Source organism: Hibiscus syriacus, unplaced genomic scaffold, assembly GCF_006381635.1.
Source record: "Hibiscus syriacus cultivar Baekdansim isolate YM2019G1 unplaced genomic scaffold, ASM638163v2 tig00110621_pilon, whole genome shotgun sequence".
Classification (NCBI taxonomy): domain Eukaryota; kingdom Viridiplantae; phylum Streptophyta; class Magnoliopsida; order Malvales; family Malvaceae; genus Hibiscus; species Hibiscus syriacus.
In genome coordinates, this window is record NW_024062802.1 from 2,388,443 (window position 1) to 2,409,880 (window position 21,438).

General features: G+C 36.4%; 2 protein-coding genes across 4 annotated transcripts; one reads left to right on the top strand and one right to left on the bottom strand.

The window, feature by feature from the left end:
* Positions 1–4,191: 4,191 nt before the first annotated feature.
* On the bottom strand, positions 4,192–6,919 carry LOC120135996 (AT-hook motif nuclear-localized protein 7-like). 3 transcript variants are annotated; one of them, XM_039152117.1, is made up of 6 exons: positions 6,792–6,919; positions 5,862–6,256; positions 5,269–5,336; positions 4,902–5,033; positions 4,642–4,803; positions 4,197–4,484 (listed from the first exon to the last, which is right to left on the bottom strand). In XM_039152117.1, exons 2-6 carry the CDS (start codon positions 6,211–6,213, stop codon positions 4,197–4,199), a joined length of 1,002 nt encoding a protein of 333 aa, XP_039008048.1. In that variant the 5' UTR covers positions 6,214–6,256; positions 6,792–6,919. The 3 variants fall into 3 exon arrangements, with proteins under 3 accessions (XP_039008049.1, XP_039008048.1, XP_039008047.1); XM_039152116.1 differs by having other exon boundaries at positions 6,796–6,917; XM_039152118.1 differs by lacking the exon at positions 6,792–6,919 and having other exon boundaries at positions 4,192–4,484; positions 5,862–6,213.
* A 4,495-nt stretch (positions 6,920–11,414) lies between these two features.
* On the top strand, positions 11,415–19,919 carry LOC120135968 (brefeldin A-inhibited guanine nucleotide-exchange protein 2-like). The gene is made up of 11 exons (XM_039152099.1): positions 11,415–12,892; positions 13,788–14,105; positions 14,214–14,559; positions 14,654–15,076; positions 15,163–15,455; positions 15,888–16,161; positions 16,579–17,078; positions 17,169–17,490; positions 17,565–17,940; positions 18,100–18,785; positions 19,182–19,919. Exons 1-11 carry the CDS (start codon positions 11,718–11,720, stop codon positions 19,800–19,802), a joined length of 5,334 nt encoding a protein of 1,777 aa, XP_039008030.1. The 5' UTR covers positions 11,415–11,717; the 3' UTR covers positions 19,803–19,919.
* The last annotated feature ends 1,519 nt before the right edge of the window (positions 19,920–21,438 follow it).

Here is a 21,438-nt window from a genome sequence, read left to right on the forward strand (position 1 = left end):
TGTTATATTGGTTAATTACAAGAGCAGGGTACGGTGTTTGAGTGTATATTCTGGGTAAAGTCAAATTCATTGTTTTAAATCATGTTACTTCGTCAAAGATATGTAACTTTGAACCATTTCAGAGTTTCTTAATTCAGATGATATTCAAAGAATTGCAAGTTTGCAAATGTGATTCATTGTTTAACATCTTTAAAGTAACATAAATTTATTTAAAAGTCCTTACAAAAAAATGAAAAAACAAATTCAAACAAAATGTCTCAAATGATGAAATGGTCTTCCTCACTTGGATGCCCCCAAGTTGTTGAAGTCGATCCGATTCTTGTTACGTATTTTATGTATGATTCTCTTGATTGTGGAGTAATTCTCGATAGTGTGCCCTGGGACACCGTCATGATATTCGAAATGAGCGTTCTCATCATACCACTAGGGGTATGGGGGCTTCGTGAGTTCCACCGGATATGGTGACACTATGTGAGTGTCAAAAAGTTATTTATAGAGCTCTTTGTAGGTCATAGGATCGAAATGTTCTCATTTTTGATGAAACATGTGAATGTAAAGAAATGAACAAAATGCAAAATGTTTAAATGCATGATGCATGACATGTCCGAGGCATTGATCCAAAAAATGTGCCTATTATTCTGAATAATCCTTATTGGGGACAAAAATGTTATGTCTGAAGAGACAAAAAACTTTTTGATGGTATAGATCCCGCACAGCCTCTGACAAGTTGATTCGTCTTCCACTTTTTTACTGGTTGAATATCCTGTCGAACCATTCCGGCTCATTTGGCTAAAATGTGCAAATAATGAGCTGTTTGCCCCAAAAAAGATCTCGAAGGACTGCATCTCCGACTTTCACTTTCTACCGAGCTTGTTTCTAACGAAAGTCTCATTGGAGCCCTCAATCGAGAGAAACTATCCGAAGCTTGCTTCTTGAATTCGTCAGCAATGGCATCCAGCTCAGCTAGGGTTTCACCATCTTGTTCTTGTAGTTTTCGAAAGGAGCGACCGAGTCAGTGACCTTTTCCTCGTATTGCCCTTGCAACTTTGCCTTTGAGTATTCTTTGACCACGGTTGGACTTATGAGTTTTTTATCTCTTTGTATTATAACCCCTTTGTCTGTTAATGCAGATTATTTACGTTTAACAAACACATTTTTGGTGGATCAACACCTCGTTTTAATGATGCGAATGATAAAAAAATGCCAAAGAATAAAAATGAAAGGGAGGAAAAAAGTTAGTGAGATAAGGATAATAATAAAAAAATGATAAAAATAAAAAGTCCTACCCCACATGATATCTACCCCACATGCTTATTATTCATACCCGGACATGATCTCTATCCCGCATGCTAATTTCAAACAAATCCTAACCGCATATTTGTCTAGTTCGCATGCTTTGAACAGAAAATAAAGCAGGAAATAATTCCGGCATCCTAGGGTTTGAAATGAGGTTTTGGGGTGGGCTCTAACTTCTTCAAAGTCTCCCAGTTTAGGTTCTAAAACACGGTACCCGAGTTCTCTTTGCTGGTGCCCCCTTGGGCTTACCAGATCCTTAGTCCTAAACCCATCACTGGCTTGTGTAGACTAAGTTAAACTCGAGAGGAAACATTCCCTTATGCCCATACGGAGAATAAATTCACACGAAGACATAAGGTATATGAATCCAGAAGGCTACTTGCTAGGCCCGCACGGTGAATAAATTTACACGAAGGCGTCGCTTTCACCCCACTTAAATAGAGTTCGGAGCTCGGGTATAGAGCCTTAGACGAAAAATCTTTAAGGGCTGAAATCATTAGAAAACGGTTAGTACAACTATTTACTTGAAAAAAATAATAATCCAAGATAAATAACTGGAATCGAATAAATAAATTAAAATTTAAACTTGTAATTTTTGCTAAAAAAGACAACAAAAATTAATTATGGCCTGACTCACTTACCTGTCCCCAGCGGAGTCGCCAAGCTGTCACAACCGTCTTTCGGTTGGGGCCCGGAATTGGACTTCGACTTGGATTAAACGAATTGGAGTCGCCACCGACCACTTTAAAACGAATTTAGGTGGGTCGGACACCATCTTACCTGATCTGCGTTGTACCAGAAACGTGTCGGGTTCGGGAGTCGTTTACAGTCAAGGAAGGGTTAGCACCCTTGAACTGCCCTTTCGGTACCAATTAATTTGTCGATTGTCTTAATTGCGAAAATTAAAAAGTTTAAATTTAAATTTAAAAACCCGATTCAAATTACTTACCTTTGATCGATTGAGATTATTACTGAAAATGGGTCAAAACGTTAGATAAAAAATAAATAAATAAATCTACAAAGTAAAAAAGTAAAAATAAAAATGAATCAAAGGAGAATAATTTTTTTTTAATAAATTAAGAATAAAAAATAAAATAAAGGAAAAGGCCCAAAATAAAATAAATGTAACCTGCAAGGTAAAAAAATAAGTTTAGAATTATAATAAATGGATAAAATAAATCAAATAAATAATAAAAAAATTTAAAATAAACGAAATAAAAGGAAGGAAACCAAAATAATTGAGGGACTAAAGGGAGGGTTTGGCCAAAGTTCTAAACCATGTGGGGTTTTGCTTAATTTCACGCGTACAAGAGTTTTTTCATGCATTTGCAATTCAATTTAAAAACCAACTTCTCATGTCAGTGCTCTTTTCCTGTTCAATAACATGGTTGGCAACTGCTCCACAGATCTCATCACCATACTCAAAGTAACGTGTACAACCAAGATGTATCTAATTTCCCCTTCTGGAAAGTCCCGGTCCATCTGCCTCCATTAGCACAGACAAAGTCTTCCCACTTAGGCTCGATCTTATGTTTGAAACAATGAAAGTCTGCTCCCACAACCAACTTGCTCGGATGATGCATGTTATTGTAAAGGCTCCAGAGTTGTTCGATGGTTGGGAAAGTGTAATTTGGCTTGTGGGTTATCGAACCAGAAGGTCCATGAATGCTCAAGCGGGTGAGGTTGTTCGATGACATCTTCCTTCAACGACGTCGCATCATCTTCTTCTCCGGCGATCTCTTGCTCATCGGGAGGAATTGAAGTGAGGGAGAAGAGCTGGAACTGAAACACTTCAAAACCGTCGTCGGTGTCATAATCGACGCTAAATGTTGAGTCGTCGTGGCGAACCAGGAACTTGCGAGCCACCATTTTTTCTGGTTTTCTAATCATTTGTTCTTCCCTCGTTTTCCTTTTTGTCTGTGCCTCCTCCTGATTTTCGTTTCACGTTTTTCTCCCCAAAATCCTCCTCCCCCCTCCAATCGTAGGATTTACAAGCTTTATTTATAGCAAAAACAAAAGCCTATTTTGTGTGGTTTTAGAGTTCTATTGAGATTAAAACTCTTTGTTTTGTCTTCAGTCTTCACATGATCCTCAAACGCCGGAAAGATCGGAGGACGTTGCCACCGGAATTGGGGCTCTCCAAGAGTCGTGCGGGTTGAATCTGTCAAAGGCTTGCTCTGCTAGGCCCTATTATTTGGGTGAACTAAAAAGTGGGTCTACAATATGTAATTATAGGAAATCAAAATCGTAGATTTTTCTAATAATTAAGACCTACTTTTTTCAATTATTTTTACTTTCGTTGGTTGATATAGTGACTCGGTGCCCTTTATATATATATTTAATCAGCTATGTATCACGATACATAGAAATATTGGAATTTAATGTCTTTTTGAGTTGCTTATCAAAGGATTATCTACGTATCTTGTGTCCTTTCATTCAAGATATGTTTATTTTATGATTTATATTTGAAATTTATAATTATTTTTCAACAATACCGAACCTATGTTATATCCTGTACCCAATACTTGTTAATAACATGTAAAGCTTTTATCAGAATTTATATCATTTTGTTTAAAGATCAATGAAACCAGATCAGATATAACTGATGAAAATTTCATTAATACTCCATAATTTGGAGATGTTTAAAGATGTAGGGCAATTCTCATCAATAAATTCATCAATCAGGGGAGAGAAAGGGGGAAATGAAACAAGGGGTGTCTTTGCCTAACAGGCTGAGACATTAAAAACCTAGTTGGATATCAGTAATGTTATCCCTACTTTATCCTACATTAAAACATTCAACAACACGACACTCCGTACTCTTTGATGAAAGAAATATCAGGAATTTTTAATCCAATCAGCCTCCCGAGTCCGAGATGATCCATTATGGTTTTATCAGATTAACCTGCAGGCAAAGAAATGTTGATATCGGTTGCCGAATTCCGTGGCTCCTGCATGGTGGTAACCCAATTTTCTCTCAGGAAGGCAGCAGCAGCGAGGTTCGGTTTCAGGCCATTCAAATTTTGTTGTGGCGAAACCACATCCATGCCATCCTCTTTTTCCGCATTTGAATCCGGTGCAGTGACGATGCTTGGGATTGGTGCAACAGTGGCCGGCATGGACTCTATTTTCTGCTTCTTGTGCTTTTGGTCATTCTGGTTTCCCGGTAAAAAGCTGCCCACCACAACCTGATAATTCAACAAAAGATTAGGCAATGTGTGACTGGATCTTCATATTTGCTCAGACTACTGGTAGAAGGGCCGATTGACGATTGATTAGACATGGCATTAAACATTTTATTGCTTCTAAAAGATAGATGGAAAACTTAGCACTAAAGGGCTTTACCTGTACAGGACTGGCAGCTATCAGAAGTCCAGCAACTCCTCCTCCTACTACACGGCCATCGGCGCTTGCCAAAGATACATTCATCCCTCCGGATCGACTTCTTGTTCCTTGAGTTTCAGTAGGCATGAAGGACCCGGACAAGGAAAGTATCTCGAACCGACCCTACAAGAAAAATAGGACATATGAGGTTTTCTATCAAGGATCAGAAACTCAAAACAGTGTAAGAAGTTCATGTCATGAAAATAAATCCTGTACTGAACCTCATAAGTCAGAGTGCCCCCGGAAGAATCAGGCTGACGAAGTGTAACATTAGAAATTACTCCATTAGCAGATAGGATGCAAATAGCTCTCGGTCCTTGTTGAGAAAATGAAATCACCTTCATAGTAACATCCTTAAACACCACAAAAATCAAATACTCGAGTAAGGAAAAACGTAGACAACACCAAAGAGATCAATAAATTATCCCCGGCAGTAGCCATGTGCGATGACGGTCCAAGGTTTTAGCAAAATATGAACTAGGAAAAAGGATGGAACCAGCAGAACGCCTATATAAGTCTTTTATAATGATAGAAAATGAATCATGAGAATGTTCTATGTTCCTCTCTCTTTCCCATATCGAAACATACCTCACCGGCGTTGACTGTTATAACATGAGGCGTAAAATTTGTCCCAACAGAAGTAGCAGCCCATTCACCTATAAAAAGAAAATGAATTTCACTGTCAAACATACACATTACCCTGTTTGTCAAACAAACATACATCTACTACATGGTTGGGATTTAGCATGATCTCAAACAACGGGTTTCAACTCGGAACAAAGCCCCTTAAACCGGACATTACTAATCAGTCAGTCGTGCTTTAACAAGTTTCATTTTGTTAATATTGGCGAAAGCATCTCGAAAAATCATTGATGAAAAGAAAACTAAGACACTAGAAGAATATTCCTCAGCCTCATACAGACACAGAAAGGGGCCACTTTTTCATTCTCAGAAACCAGCAATATCCTTCCGGATCTGAACAATGTCATCTCATATAAGGTCCCACAAAAAGTTCAACAAGTATTATCAGCTTCACATATAGAATCTCCACTAGTGTTTCCTAGTGCACGACTAATTGCTCTTAGTTTCGAACCAGAAACATTAATGTCGCTAGTCGCTACCAAATCTAAAACTAAATCAAATTCGAACTAATACATCAACGAGCTAAAAGGGCTTATTACCTAAACTCTCCATGTCAATTCCCTTGTGATGTTTCATCTGGTAACCGCTACCTCGACCTCTCCCACGCTTCCCGCCGCCACTATTCGAGAACTCACCTGCGCTGGGCGGGACAGACGAGGAAATCGGCATCGGCGACAATGCCCTCGCCATTGTTCCGTCCGGCCCGTATTTCCTAGGTCTACCTCTCTTTTTCTTTTCTATGCTACCAGTTAAACCTACACTAACTGGTGAAACATCCACTGGTGCCGAGCCACCACCACCAATCTGGTTGGCATTTTTGGTCCTCGGTGCCATTTGATAAGCCGACGGAGCTTCTGCTCCGATCACTGTAACACCCGGATTTGTCTCCATGCAGATATTAAATTATACTTAACAGAAACTCCAAGCCAGTCACCTATGAAACAGAAATCCACCAATCAAAAACCAGAAAACTAACAATAAATACAATGTCCTCGTAGTTCTCTTTCATTTGCAGATGAAACAAGATCACTACAACTCCGAAATACATTAAACTTCACACACACAAAAACAGAATGTAAAACAGTGTAAGAAGCTGAATTTTTCAAAAATAGATACTTTGAGATTTTGCCCCCATCATACAAGATCCTCAATTTAAAAATAAATAAAAATGCTCAGCTTTCAGTTTAGTTCACATGATCACAGTCCCTTAACACAAATTGAAATTTTACTGTTAAAGAAATAATTACATAATCAACCTGAAAAAAAATGATAGCTAAGCATAAAAACACTCAAAACACCAAAGCTTAATTTCAAAAGGAAAAAACTGTAAAAATAATATTGAACTGTAACTCAACCAATATTTTTAAAGAGAAAAAAATCATTTTTCATCTGAAAGGGAAAAAATGAAAATCATTAAAGCATGTTTTTTTTTACAGCAAAAATAAATTTAATGCTAAATGTTGAGATCATGACCTGTATAACTTCTAAGTACACAACCCAGAAAGAAAGAAAAAAACTCTTCACTGACACTGTTCCTCTTGAACCTGTTCACATTTTCCTGTACCAAAATACATTAAAAGCTTTTTTTCTAACCAACCAAACAGAATTTTCTTTTTCAGAAAAAAGAAAGAAAGAAACAGTTCGCCAAAGTTTATAAAAAAAACACCGGGTTTCAGAAAACCGCTGGCCGGTTCTTTTATTTTTCCTTGTCTGAACAGACCTTTTTTACGCAGAGAGAATGAAAAAAAAATTGAAAAATAAAAATATTTTAATAAGATCTTAACATAAATATTAATTAGTAGGTAAAATTGATAAGCCCGATATATAAATTTTTGTTAAGAAGGAATTTGACGTCCGGTGAGGGAAATTGAATTGAAAATGGGGTAAAATAGTAATTTGGTCAAAAAAGACGTATGAAATAAAATAAGGGAGAAAAAGTAAAGTTAATGGCTTTCCTAAAATATGTATGGGTAAAATATAGTAATGGTCACTTAACTTTTGTAAATATTTCATTTAGGTTCCCAAACTTTTAAAACATACAATATAATCCCCTAACATTTAGTCTGTTTACAGTATGTTCCCTCAACATTTAGTCCATTTGCAATATGGTCTCCGACGTAACTGTTGGGGACCATATTAAAAACGGACTAAATGTTGGGAGACTGTGTTGCAAGTTTTAAAAGTTTAAGAACCTAAATGAAAACTTTAGAAAAGTTCAGTGACTATTACTACACTTTACTCAATATTTATTTGTGTCTTCCAGTTAAGGCTGGAAAGTTGGCGTTGCGGGGGCCCACACCTTTTAAAGTTATGCTATTTTTTTATTAAATGAGTCGTAATTCTTTTAAAGCTCATATTTAAATTTTAAAATTTATAAATTAAAAATATTTATAATTTAATTAATAAATATATTGTATCCAAAGAGGGACAGATAAATAGCAGTTTTCGACATTTTATTTGCCGGTAACCTGCTTTATGTCTTTTTTTTTTGGGCATATAAAGAGTGAACATCTTGGTTTTTGCCCTTGGCTTATTTTCTTATTCACGGTTTTGCCACCGTGGAGTGTGGACTGGTCTTTCTTTTTGTTTTTTTGCTGGCTTGTTCTTTAACCTTTTTTAAATATTTTTTGCAATTTTAATTATGAGCGTTTCTGATTTTTAGTTGATGATAATTATGAGCGTTGGTGACCGAGTGGTGATCGCGTGACGTGAGGGTGAAAGACAGATTGTCTGATGGTCGGATATGATTGGATAATCTCGTTACGTCACGTAACGGAATTTAAATAATATTTATGGCCAATCACAGCACTCGTTAAAAAAGCGCATTAAATTTTCAATTTAAAAAATATTTAATTTCAAATATTATTAAGGTTAAATGAAATATTTATCGAATTTTAACAATAATTTTAAAATTAAAAAAACTTAATACAATTTAACGGTAAGTATTATTCATTATTTATATTCTCTTTACTCCTACTTTCAACCCACAAAGATCTTTATAGTTTCACTTCCCTTGTAATAAATTTACAAAATAATAAAAAGAATTAATTCAAAATAAAATAAATTATTAAGGTTTTTGGTCCATTTAAAATTCGATCTAAGAAAAATAATTTATTCATTCGTATCTAACCCGTGAGATTTAAAAAAAGCTCATTCGACTTAAAATTCAACTCAATTTTAGATCAAAACTTATATAAAATTTGATTCAGTTCGACTTATATATATATATAATTTATTTTGATTAGCTATAACAAAGAAACCATATAAAAAATAAAAAAATATTATTATAATTATTTTTAGATATATAAATAATATTTATAATATTATAGTAGATAACTTTTTATTATAAATTTAAACTCGAATCATTCAACTAAATTCATAATTAATTTTTTAAATAAAAATTGATTCAATCAGGTTAAATTAAGTCAAAACTATATAAAATATTAATCTTTAATGTGAGAGACAGCCACGTTGTTTAGTGTAAGTGGAGGATGAGTGTTAAGACATGGGGCCTACCCTTCGAATATTTTTTTAAAAGATCATTTAAGATAAGCTGTCCCCAACTTACCCCGTCCAGTATTTGAAAATCCAATCCGCCCCCCAAAACACACGCAAAAAAATTCCGACGCCTTTCCCTACTAAAAACGATAATCGACGAACTCATTGATTATAATTTATACTTATTGATAAAATAAAATATTATTTTTAAAGATTTTAAATTTAAATAATTATATATTTATAATATATATGTATATGATTAATATATTAAAAAAATTAAACAAATATTATATTATCATTACATGGCATTTGATTTAGGTTGGAGACGGGTAACGTGTATTTTTCAGGATTTACTTGGTGAAGCATTGGCCCGTAGAGGGAGAATTTCCTTATAAGTGGGTGCGACTAGTGAAGGTGTAGAACACAGGAAGCCTTCTTTCTGCTTATGAATGGGCTGGGTTTTGAGTTTGACCCACAAACTGCTTCCGGATCTGTTATCATCCTCAAGTTTCATTCGGCCCTTAAAACACAAATAATTCAATCACGGGTGGTAAATACCTATAGCTTAGATGAAGCATTATCTTTTTAAAATATAATTGTTGAAATCTAATATTATTTAACATTTTTTTAAATTTGTTTAATAATGATGTGAGATTAGATCGTGTAATTGGAAAAACAAAATTATCTGTATATTTTATTAAATTATTATCATGATATATTTTTCTCAACTAATTATTTAACATTAAATTAAAAATATTTAAATAAAAATTTACGCATACTAAAAAATAAAAATTAATAAAACTATATCTTTTTAATATAAATTTAATAATTTGATAAATTTAATTAACCATTTTATAATTGTTTACAAAATTTAATAATTATTCTATAATATTTAAAAATTTATTGATCAGAAAGATTTTTTCTACACAGTTTAATAACGGCAAAACTTTCGAGATAATGTTATGGAAAAAATTAATTCACGAGATAAAGCACTCCCAAGATTAATTGCTCAAATAAGGTGAAATCCACAGTGTTGATCGTAGGTCGCCATGCCTTCCGGGCGACCTACTAGGTCGCCATGTCTTCCCGACGAGCTACAAGAGATTGCATGTGCCATGCACGTCCCAACACGCTGGGCATCCGAGGCCATCTGAGAGCATCCGAGAGCATCCAAGGCCATCCGAACGAGCTATGCGAGGGCAACCGAGCGAGCTATGCGAGGGCATCTGAGGGCAACCGAGCTAGCTATGCGAGGGAATCCGAGGGAAGCCGAGCGAGGGTAGGTCGCCCGGAGTGCATGGCGACCTACAAGGTCGCTCGGAGGGCATTGCGACCTACGGCCAACACTGTGGATTTCACCCTATTTGAGCAATTAATCTTGGGAGTGTATTAGCTCGTAAATTAATTTCTTTCAGAACATTATCTCAAAAGTTTTGCCGTTCAATAACATATGATATACTTTACCTTAATTTTTCATTTTAGTTTTCCATATTTCAAATTATCTTTTTCTTTTATATTGAACCAAGCTGGCTTGGTAATAAATTGTGAATAAAGCCATCCAACCATAAATAAAAGAATCAATCAATTAAAAGAATTATATTTTATCTTCTAATTTTGAAAAATGTTAAATCATATTCAAATGAATAATTAAATTCTAAGTTAAAACTTTCAATGTTCATTGGTTCGACCAACAGGTTAACAATGATACGAGATTACATTTAATCTGCCTCAGAATAATCAGATCATTCTATAAAAAAATGTTGCAGTTAAAAAAAAAGTAAAACAAAAGATTTTTTTTGAATTAATTTTTTTGTCGGCATCTCCATCTTCTTCTTCAAACGCTCCAATGACTCCCGACAAAGCCCAATATCATATATTCAATCGCCAATCGCCAATCGCAACTGTCCATTCCTCTTCAAGATGATGACCCTTCCTTTTCCATTCTCGATATCGACCTTTTTCGTTCCTCTTCCTTCGCCGACTCGCCGTCCTTTGCGATTTCGAAAACGATGACGCTATCGCTACTCACTCGCCTCCGAAACAACTACAACATCGACGACTGACCTAACAACATTTACCCATGAAATTATCAATCAGCCCCTGAGCTACATTGGCCTCGAACCTCACATTTCCTCTCAGTTTTACACCTTCAACTTTGAGTCTAGCTCTCTCATGATCCGCTACATCCGTGAGTAGTGATTAGCTGATCTGTCAACATCCAATTTATCTAAAATTTAAAAATATTTAAATCCAAAAATAGGTCAAAGATTGATTTGTGTAATTATAGAATTGATATGTAAAATATTATTTAAATTCCCGAAGCATAATACTATTTTTTAAGAATATTCAAATTAAAACGCTTGTAAAATGGTTGAAACTAGAAAAGTAGTCGGGTGGGAGAGCGAATCCAAGAGTCCGACGTTCACCATAAAAGATCAGAGAAATTCTTAATTCGTAATACCCTAATTGTCCTCCGCCTTGTCAAAATATCACAGTTTTACATTTCAAACATGCTAATAAACCGCAGCTCAAGCCCTTAAGGGGTATTTCAGTCTATTGACTTTCAAAATTTGGGTGAAACCCCCCCGCCCCCCAAAAAAAACGATCTGGATCTGAAACAGCAGCCCCTCTGGTGGCTCCTTTTATCAAAACAACTCACTCTTCTCCTTCCGTTCTATGGGTTCCGTTCTTTTTTTACTTTGTTTTTTGTACTTCATATGCAATTAGAACAAAGGCGGGCTAATCGTGTGGAATCACTGAGTCAACTCGATTCCAATTCTTAACTCAGGTAATTCAGCCTACTCCAAGCAAAGAGAGGTAAAAGAACGAGCCCTGCCATTTCGTTATCCATTTCCTAGAATCGATTTTATAACCGACGCGCAGTATCCGACCCGGGAATGGCTTCTTCGGAAGCCGATTCCCGCGTGAGCCAAGTGGTAGCCCCGGCCTTAGAGAAGATCATCAAGAACGCTTCATGGAGGAAGCACTCCAAGCTCGCTCACCAATGCAAATCTCTTCTCGAGAAACTCACTACGAAGTTGCCTTTATTTCCGTCAGATTCGGAGCCTGATAACTCGATCCCTGGTCCGCTTCATGACGGCGGGCCAGTGGAATATCCCTTTGCTGAATCGGAGACCATTCTAAGCCCTCTGATCAACGCTTGCGCCACCGCTTTCAACAAGATCGTGGATCCGGCGGTTGATTGCATTCAGAAATTAATCGCCTACGGTTACTTACGTGGCGAAGCGGACACCACTGGAGGTCCTGAGGCTCAGCTCTTATCGAAACTGATAGAATCCGTCTGCAAATGCCACAATTTAGGTGATGATGCCGTTGAATTACTGGTTTTGAAAACGCTTTTATCAGTTGTAACATCCATATCTCTCCGAATTCATGGTGATTGCTTGTTGCAAATTGTGAGAACTTGTTATGACATTTATTTAGGGAGTAAAAATGTAGTTAATCAAACGACAGCAAAAGCTTCTTTGGTTCAAATGATAGTGATTGTTTTTAGGAGAATGGAGGCTGATTCATCGACAGTTCCGATTCAACCAATTGTTGTGGCTGAACTAATGAAACCTGTCGAGAAATCTGATGCTGATGGATCAATGACTCAGTTTGTTCAAGGGTTTATAACTAAAATTACGCAGGACATCAATGGAGTATTGAATCCAGCAACACCGAGTAAAGTTTCTTTAGGTGGCCATGATGGTGCATTTGAAACTACAGCTGTTGAAACCACTAATCCAACCGATTTGCTGGATTCTACTGATAAAGATATGTTGGATGCAAAATATTGGGAGATTAGCATGTATAAGACAGCATTGGAAGGGAGGAAAGGAGAATTGGCGGATGGTGAAGTGGAGAGAGATGATGATTTGGAGGTTCAGATTGGGAATAAGTTGAGAAGGGATGCCTTTTTGGTGTTTAGAGCACTTTGCAAGTTGTCGATGAAGACACCACCAAAAGAGGCTTTGGCAGATCCCCATTTGATGAGAGGGAAGATTGTGGCACTTGAGTTGTTGAAGATTTTGTTAGAGAATGCTGGAGCTGTATTTAGAACAAGTGAAAGGTATCTTTAACGTTTCTAATGGTTAGCTTTAGTTATTCATTCACTTTGCTGTTATGTTCTTGGAAAGTGTGATATGCCCTTTTAATATTAGTTTGCTGCATAGGCCTATAGTATGTGCTAGAGGAATAGGATGTATCCAGAAACATGTATAAGACGTAGGCACTTAGGTTTCTAATCTTGGAGCGTCCAAAGAATTAGAGCATTTTATCGGGTTTGAAAACACCTCGGTTGCTTTTCATGTCGAGGCGCATGAAAGAAAATCTTGCTGGTTTGGAAATTTGCTGAATATTTTATTCTTTTTTGTGGTAATATTGTGGCCATGAACTCATGAAAATTTAGTAAATCTCGATATTTTTTAAGGTTTCTTCTTATTGGCCAATTAGTTTTGTCACCTCTGTTTATTTTTAAAAGCTATTGCGTGTTTGCTTTTTATTTTCAATAACCCATTTAGTTTGCCTTCATATTGCAGCACCACTTTTACTCTGTTTAATAAGAGGGATGGAAAGGAGAAAGGAAGGTTGAGTTACAAAATGACAAATCTGTTATTGAATCTCGACCATATAAATAAAAAATTCTCCTTCCATCTTCCCTGCCATACATTTTCAATGCTTGCCAGTTTTACTTTATTTTTATATTGAGATTTGAGACCACTTCTTTTTTAAATGAAAGATTGAAAGTTAAATTTCATGCTTCAATATGGGGGTTGTATATATATTATATACCATTTCCTTGATTAGAATTGATATACCATTTCCTTGATTAGAATTGATATACCATTTCCTTGATTAGAATTGACATGGTATTTTATTGATTTCACACAGTTCAGTTTTTGTTTGCTCCCAGTACCTGATCTGACACTTCTCCTGAATTTGAAAATTTTCTTCTGGTGGTACAGGTTTTTAGGTGCCATAAAGCAATACTTGTGTTTGTCACTGTTGAAGAACAGTGCTTCATCGCTTATAATTGTGTTCCAGCTTTCTTGCTCAATTTTCATTAGTCTGGTGTCAAGGTTTCGAGCTGGCTTGAAAGCCGAGATTGGAGTCTTTTTTCCTATGATTGTCCTCAGAGTCCTGGAAAATGCTGCTCAACCTAATTTTCAGCAAAAGATGATAGTTCTTCATTTTCTGGACAAGCTTTGTGTTGATTCACAGATCTTGGTAGATATCTTTCTCAACTATGATTGTGATGTCAATTCATCAAACATATTTGAGAGGTATGTTTGGTGCTCTCATAGTAATGTCATTGAAGTTAACACCATATGTTTGGTAGAAGTTAATGACTTTTTCATATTTCTCATTTTTTAAACTATGGTTTTTTCCAGAATGGTCAATGGACTTCTGAAAATGGCTCAAGGTGTTCCTAGCAGTACAGCTACAACACTCGTTCCATCTCAGGAAGCAACAATGAAACTTGAAGCTATGAAGAGTTTAGTGGCTATTTTAAAATCAATGGGAGATTGGATGAACAAACAGTTGCGCATTCCAGATCCTCGTTCTGTAAAGAGATTTGAATCAGTTGAGAACAGTCCTGAACCTGTAAATGTCCCCATGGAAAATGGGAATGGAGATGAGGCTGTTGAAGGATCAGATTCTCATTCTGAAGCCTCTAGTGAACCTTCAGATGCTTTAACAATCGAGCAACGTCGAGCTTACAAGCTTGAGCTTCAGGTGTGTATGTAGATGATGTATATTTAAGTGGTCTGACTTTGTCTTCCTTTTAGTTGATTGTCATTCATGGGATCTAATTTAAAATTTGTGGCAGGAAGGTATATCACTTTTTAATCGCAAATCTAAGAAAGGAATTGAATTTCTAATTAAAGCAAATAAGATTGGTGACTCCCCAGAGGAGATTGCTGCTTTTCTTAAAAATGCATCTGGTTTGAACAAAACACTGATTGGTGATTATCTTGGAGAAAGGGAAGACTTATCACTGAAAGTGATGCATGCCTATGTTGACTCCTTTGACTTTCAAGGCATGGAGTTTGATGATGCAATTCGAGCCTTTCTGCAAGGTTTTAGATTGCCTGGTGAGGCACAAAAGATTGATCGGATCATGGAAAAGTTTTCTGAGCGTTACTGCAAATGTAATCCAAAGGCTTTCACCAGTGCTGATACAGCTTATGTCCTTGCTTACTCTGTTATATTGCTCAATACTGATGCTCATAATCCTATGGTCAAGAACAAGGTGCGTATACATTCTCTATCTGATCCTATTGGCTTTTGGTGCAAGAAAACTGATGAATTTTTCCCTTTCCTAATTGATAAGTGCAGATGTCAGCTGATGATTTCATAAGAAACAATCGTGGCATAGATGATGGAAAAGATCTACTGGAGGAGTACTTAAGATCATTATATGAACGGATATCAAAAAATGAGATCAAAATGAAAGAAGATGATTTGTCTGTGCAGCAGAAGCAGTCAATGAACTCCCACAGAATGTTAGGCCTGGACAGTATCTTGAATATTGTGATACGCAAGCCTGATGGTAACCAGCATATGGAGACCAGTGATGATCTTATCAAGCACATGCAAGAACAATTTAAAGAGAAAGCTCGGAAATCCGAGTAAGACGATTTGATTTTTAAGCTTCTATATTGTACTCCCTTATATGGAGAGATCTGTATAGCTAGCTAAACTCATTTTATCTATGCCTTTTGTTTTTACAATAATCTTTTTATGCATTTCATTAGAATAAGGTGGAATTTAGAGAAGTATTATCATCTTTTCATGCATTTACTTGTCACTAGAATTAGGTGGAATTCCGATAGGTATTTTCATTCAATTTTTTACATGGTTCAAGCTTAATTAATGCTATGAGATGTTGTAAATATTTATTCTATTTCAGACATTTTGGCTTTTACCCTGCCATTTGTTAAACAGGATTTTCACCCATGACCGAGCATGACAGGTGTTTTAAGAAATATGGCATTTCCTGTTTAAAGAGGAAAGTTTGGTTTCAATTATTTCTTGATTTCATTTTTAATGGCAATTTGTAGGTCAGTTTATTATGCGGCCACAGATGTAGTGGTTCTGAGATTCATGGTTGAGGTTTGCTGGGCTCCTATGTTGGCTGCCTTCAGTGTGCCTCTTGACCAAAGTGATGATGAAATAGTGATAGAATTATGTCTTGAAGGCTTCCGCTATGCAATCCATGTAACTGCTGTGATGTCCATGAAGACTCATAGAGATGCTTTTGTGACTTCATTAGCTAAGTTTACTTCACTGCACTCTCCTGGAGATATCAAGCAGAAAAATATAGATGCTATCAGGGTTAGTATTTTGCTTCATCTGCACTGCGTATGTTGTTAGTAAGCTTCTTATATTTTTAATCTATATTTTTTTATGCTGTTTAATGTGTTTTTCCCCCTTTATCTTATCCCATTCAAGTGCTTGTAACCTGGCAAACTATGTGATGCCGAATATTCCTATCGGCAAGAACCCCTTTATTTATTTCCTATATTCATTGTAACCTTTGATACAGTGAGTTGTGAGTGCTACTAGTGCAAGTTTACCGTTTTTATTTTTTACTGAATGTGGTCATTCCTCATGTCTTGAATGAAATTAATTTTTGAATTGGAACGTTAATAAGTGGCCATAGGGAGCTCGTTAATATGATGCTTTTATTTGAAAGAAAAATTGTATTTGCTTGTTAATCTAACATTGAATTTCTATTTACATTGTTAATAGGCAATAGTTACAATTGCAGATGAAGATGGAAATTATTTGCAAGAAGCTTGGGAGCATATTTTGACATGTGTGTCTCGGTTTGAGCATTTGCATCTCTTGGGGGAGGGTGCTCCTCCCGATGCCACTTTCTTTTCCTTTCCTCAGAATGAGGCAGAAAAATCTAAGCAAGCTAAGTCAACTGTCCTTCCTGTTCTGAAGAAGAAGGGACCTGGGAGAATTCAGCATGCTGCTGCTTCTGTAATGAGGGGTTCGTATGATAGTGCAGGTATTGGAGGTAGCTCTGCTGGGGCAGTCACATCCGAACAGATGAGCCATTTAGTCTCTAATCTCAACATGTTAGAGCAAGTTGGTGAAATGAATCGTATATTCACACATAGTCAAAAATTGAATAGTGAGGCTATCATAGACTTTGTTAAGGCTCTTTGCAAGGTGTCCATGGAGGAGCTGAGATCTACATCTGATCCTCGGGTTTTTAGCCTTACGAAGATTGTTGAGATTGCGTAAGATTCATTCCACTTCTCTTATGTCTTATTTTAATGCAATATATTTGTTTATATTTCTCAACTGTTGGCTTTCTGATCTACTAACAGGCACTATAACATGAACCGGATCAGGCTTGTATGGTCAAACATCTGGCTTGTACTCTCTGATTTCTTTGTGACTATCGGTTGTTCTGAAAACCTGTCAATTGCAATTTTCGCTATGGACTCTTTACGACAGCTATCAATGAAATTTTTGGAGCGAGAAGAGTTGGCTAATTACAATTTTCAGAATGATTTTATGAAGCCTTTTGTCGTTGTTATGCGCAAGAGCAGTGCTGTTGAAATCCGAGAATTAATCATCAGATGTGTCTCACAGATGGTGTTATCTCGAGTCAATAATGTCAAATCGGGATGGAAGAGCATGTTCATGGTATTGGATTTTTTTTAACTTTCTGAAACCTTATTCTTTAACCAATTTACTACTGATCTGATAATCTTTTTCAGGTTTTCACTACTGCAGCTTATGATGACCACAAAAACATCGTACTTTTAGCCTTTGAAATAATGGAAAAGATTATTCGAGACTATTTCCCATACATTACTGAAACTGAAACAACCACCTTTACTGACTGTGTGAATTGCCTAATTGCATTCACCAACAGTAGATTCAACAAAGATATCAGTCTCAATGCAATTGCGTTTCTACGTTTCTGTGCCACAAAGCTTGCAGAAGGGGATCTTGGCTCCTCAAAAGATAAGGATAAGGAATTTGGGAAGATTTCTCCATCTTCACCTAACAAGGGAGAAGATGGAAGACAAGATAATGCAGAGCTAGTGGATAAGGATAACCATCTCTATTTTTGGTTCCCGCTGTTGGCTGGTAAGGACAATTGAACTAGTTGTTTTAATGTATTTAAAATTGCTTGAGTTTTCAAAGTTACTTTTTATCCTGAAATTGTTCGAGTTTTTAAATGTTCTTTTATCCTAATATTTTACAAATGCATTCTGTTCTGAAATTGCATCAAATTTTGTTGTTCAGGTTTATCAGAACTCAGCTTTGACCCAAGGCCAGAAATTAGGAAGAGTGCTTTACAAGTTTTGTTTGAAACTTTACGCAACCATGGTCACCTCTTCTCACTACCTTTGTGGGAAAGGGTGTTTGAGTCTGTCCTGTTTCCAATTTTTGACTATGTGCGACATGCTATTGATCCATCAGGTAGTGACTCACCTGAGTCGGGGATTGTTAATGACATGGATGGACATGATCAAGATGCATGGCTCTATGAGACGTGTACATTGGCACTCCAATTAGTTGTAGATCTTTTTGTGAACTTCTATAATACCGTCAATCCTCTTTTGAGGAAGGTACTTTCATTACTTGTAAGTTTTATCAAGCGTCCCCACCAAAGCCTAGCTGGCATTGGAATTGCCGCATTTGTACGTTTGATGAGCAATGCAGGTGATCTTTTCTCAGAGGAGAAGTGGATGGAAGTAGTTTCTTCATTAAAAGAAGCTGGTAATGCTACACTTCCTGATTTTTCTTTCATTGTTAGTGGGGATAGCATGGTTGGAAGCAGTGGACATGCATTGAACAGCCAAAGCAACGAGGCTTCTGCTGGTTCTGACACATCTCATGGTGATTCAGAGAGTTTGACAACACGCGGTCTTTATGATCTTTTATCTGATGCTAAGTGCCGAGCTGCTGTTCAGCTTCTATTGATTCAGGTAACACGTCATCCGATTGTTGAAAAACTGAATGGAGATATAAACTTCTTTTTTTTAATTTGTTATTAATTTAGAGTTAGGTGAGGGAGGATTCAAACTTTTAAAGGGTTTCGTACCTTTCCCTATATAATGCTCAAGTCATTTGTAGCATAAGCTTACACCTCTGACTTTTAAAGTTATGGAAGAAAGGCTTGATTATGTTTGAAAACTTTTTTCGGAAATTGAAAATTTCTAAAACGATCAAGTGTTGCTGTTAATTGATATTTTTTTTTTACTTTTTTTTGTTTTATTTTATGTTTGTACTAAGATGTAACTAAATAGTAGATCTATTTTATGTCTGAAGTGGACCAACTTTAAGTCTTGGGTGTCATTCTGTTGTTCTTATTCCCCTAACAGGCAATGATGGAAATTTACAACATGTATAGAACTAACCTTTCGGCTAAGAGCACCTTAGTCCTCTTTGAGGCAATGCATGCTGTGGCGTCCCATGCTCACAGGATCAACAACAATGCCGTACTACGCTTCAAGCTTCAAGAGTTTGGTCCCATGACCCAACTACAAGATCCTCCGCTATTGCGCCTTGAGAATGAGTCGTATCAGTTTTGCCTTACATTCTTGCAGAATCTGATATTGGATAGGCCTCCAAGTTATGAGGAAGCCGAAGTAGAGTCCCATCTCATCGATCTTTGCCAGGAGATACTACGGTTATATATTGAAACGGCACGCCCTGGACAGGCTTCTGAAACATTTACCAACGGACATACACAGTGGGTGATTCCTTTAGGTTCTGGGAAACGAAGAGAATTGGCTGCCCGTGCACCTCTCGTTGTGATGACTATGCAGGCCATTTGTTGTTTGGGAGAAACCTTGTTCGAGAAGAACTTACCTCAATTATTCCCTCTTTTTTCAAGCTTGATAAGTGCTGAGCATGGTTCGAATGAGGTCCAGGTAGCTCTCAGCGATATGCTTAGCTCCTCAGTCGGTCCTGTTCTGCTTCGGTCATGTTTGTCCTGGTGAAATCAAACAGTGTTTCGAATATGTATGATAAATACCATAGTTTTATTTTCTCGAACAGGTTATGATATAGCTCGAATATAGTATTAGTGTATGAAGAGTGCTAGAGTTGGATTTGAAGTGGTACTTCCCATCTTGCGGAGTAGTTTTCATTGGGATAAGTCATTTTCTTCAGAATATATAGTTATAACACTGGTCTAGTTCTTTTTCTTTTACATTTTCCTTTTTAACATAGTTTCAGATCATCAATATTCCTGGAAGAAATTTAATTATTAAATACCAGAAATTGAAGGCTACAATGTACCTTTCCTTTTTAGCGTTTTTTCGAAAAATCACCGGTAATCGGTATATTTACTAATCTAACACAGGTTAAACTATATTTTCCGATCTAACACCCTTAGCAGTAAAGCGCGCCCTCTGCACTGCGTTATATGCTGATTTGGAGCCACGTGAGGTAAGGCGCGCCCCCTGAAGCGCGCCTTATGCAAACATGAAATACACGTGGGTATAGCGCGGGGCAGGGGCTGCGCCTTACTTTTAATTCTGATTTATATATAGCACGGAGCAGGGGTCGCACCATACCTTTAATTGATATAATTATATAAGGCGCGGTGCATGTACTGCGTCTTGTAACTTTTCCCGGCTATAAATACCCTTCTCCCCGATTAAGTTCCTCACATCTCCTCACATCTCTACTCTCAACTTATAAATTAATACAACAATTCCGTCAACGAGTCAATAATTCTAACAATTTTCTCAAATTCAGAAGTTTGTTCGACTTTTTGTTATAAGGTAATTTTGTGATAAATTTTTATTATATTTATTGTTTATTATGATTATTTGAAAAAATATTATACTAATTGTTGTCAATTAATTTTTGTGTTTGTAAAATTAGAAAGCGGGAATATACGTCGAAATAGTTTTGCGGTACATGCAATAATATAAAATTTTATTATTTAAATTATTTACGTTTATGTGTAAAAAATTTATTATGTTATATTTTTGTTTATATATTATTTATTTAATCAACATTGTTTCAGTTGTTTTTTTGCATATATAATATTGTCACACTTTTAAACTCAAAGAATGACGCGACTTTCAGCTATTGTTTATTATGATGGTGAAATTCGAGAAGATGAAACCGGCGTTGTTTTCGTATCAAATGAGCGTGTTAAAATATCATTGAAGAGAAGCATAACTCTTGAGGAGCTGATAACGAAGATTTCGAGGAAGATTCATGTTGAAAGTAGTAGAAGAATGTCATCGTTGCAGTACAGATTTCCAACATCATTGTTGCCATTAACTTATACAGCGTTCGAACTTTTGAACAATGATGATGTTGAAATGATGGTTGAATCTCAAAGTAATTATTCAGATGCCGATATTGAGATGTATGCAAATTTTATTCAAGTGTGTGCTGTTCGGGGTCAATCATTAAGCTCCCACTATGGGCTGATTGAACAAATTGACAACCCGACGACAGTAATGTGTAATGATTTTAATGTCATAATGGGGAGACATTCATCCGCAACTCCTTACGTTATGTACCGAGGTGGGTCGACGAACAATCCGTATGGCAACATCATGTCCAGTTCAAGGGGAAGACATTCATCTGTAAATCCGTTTGACCTTAATATGG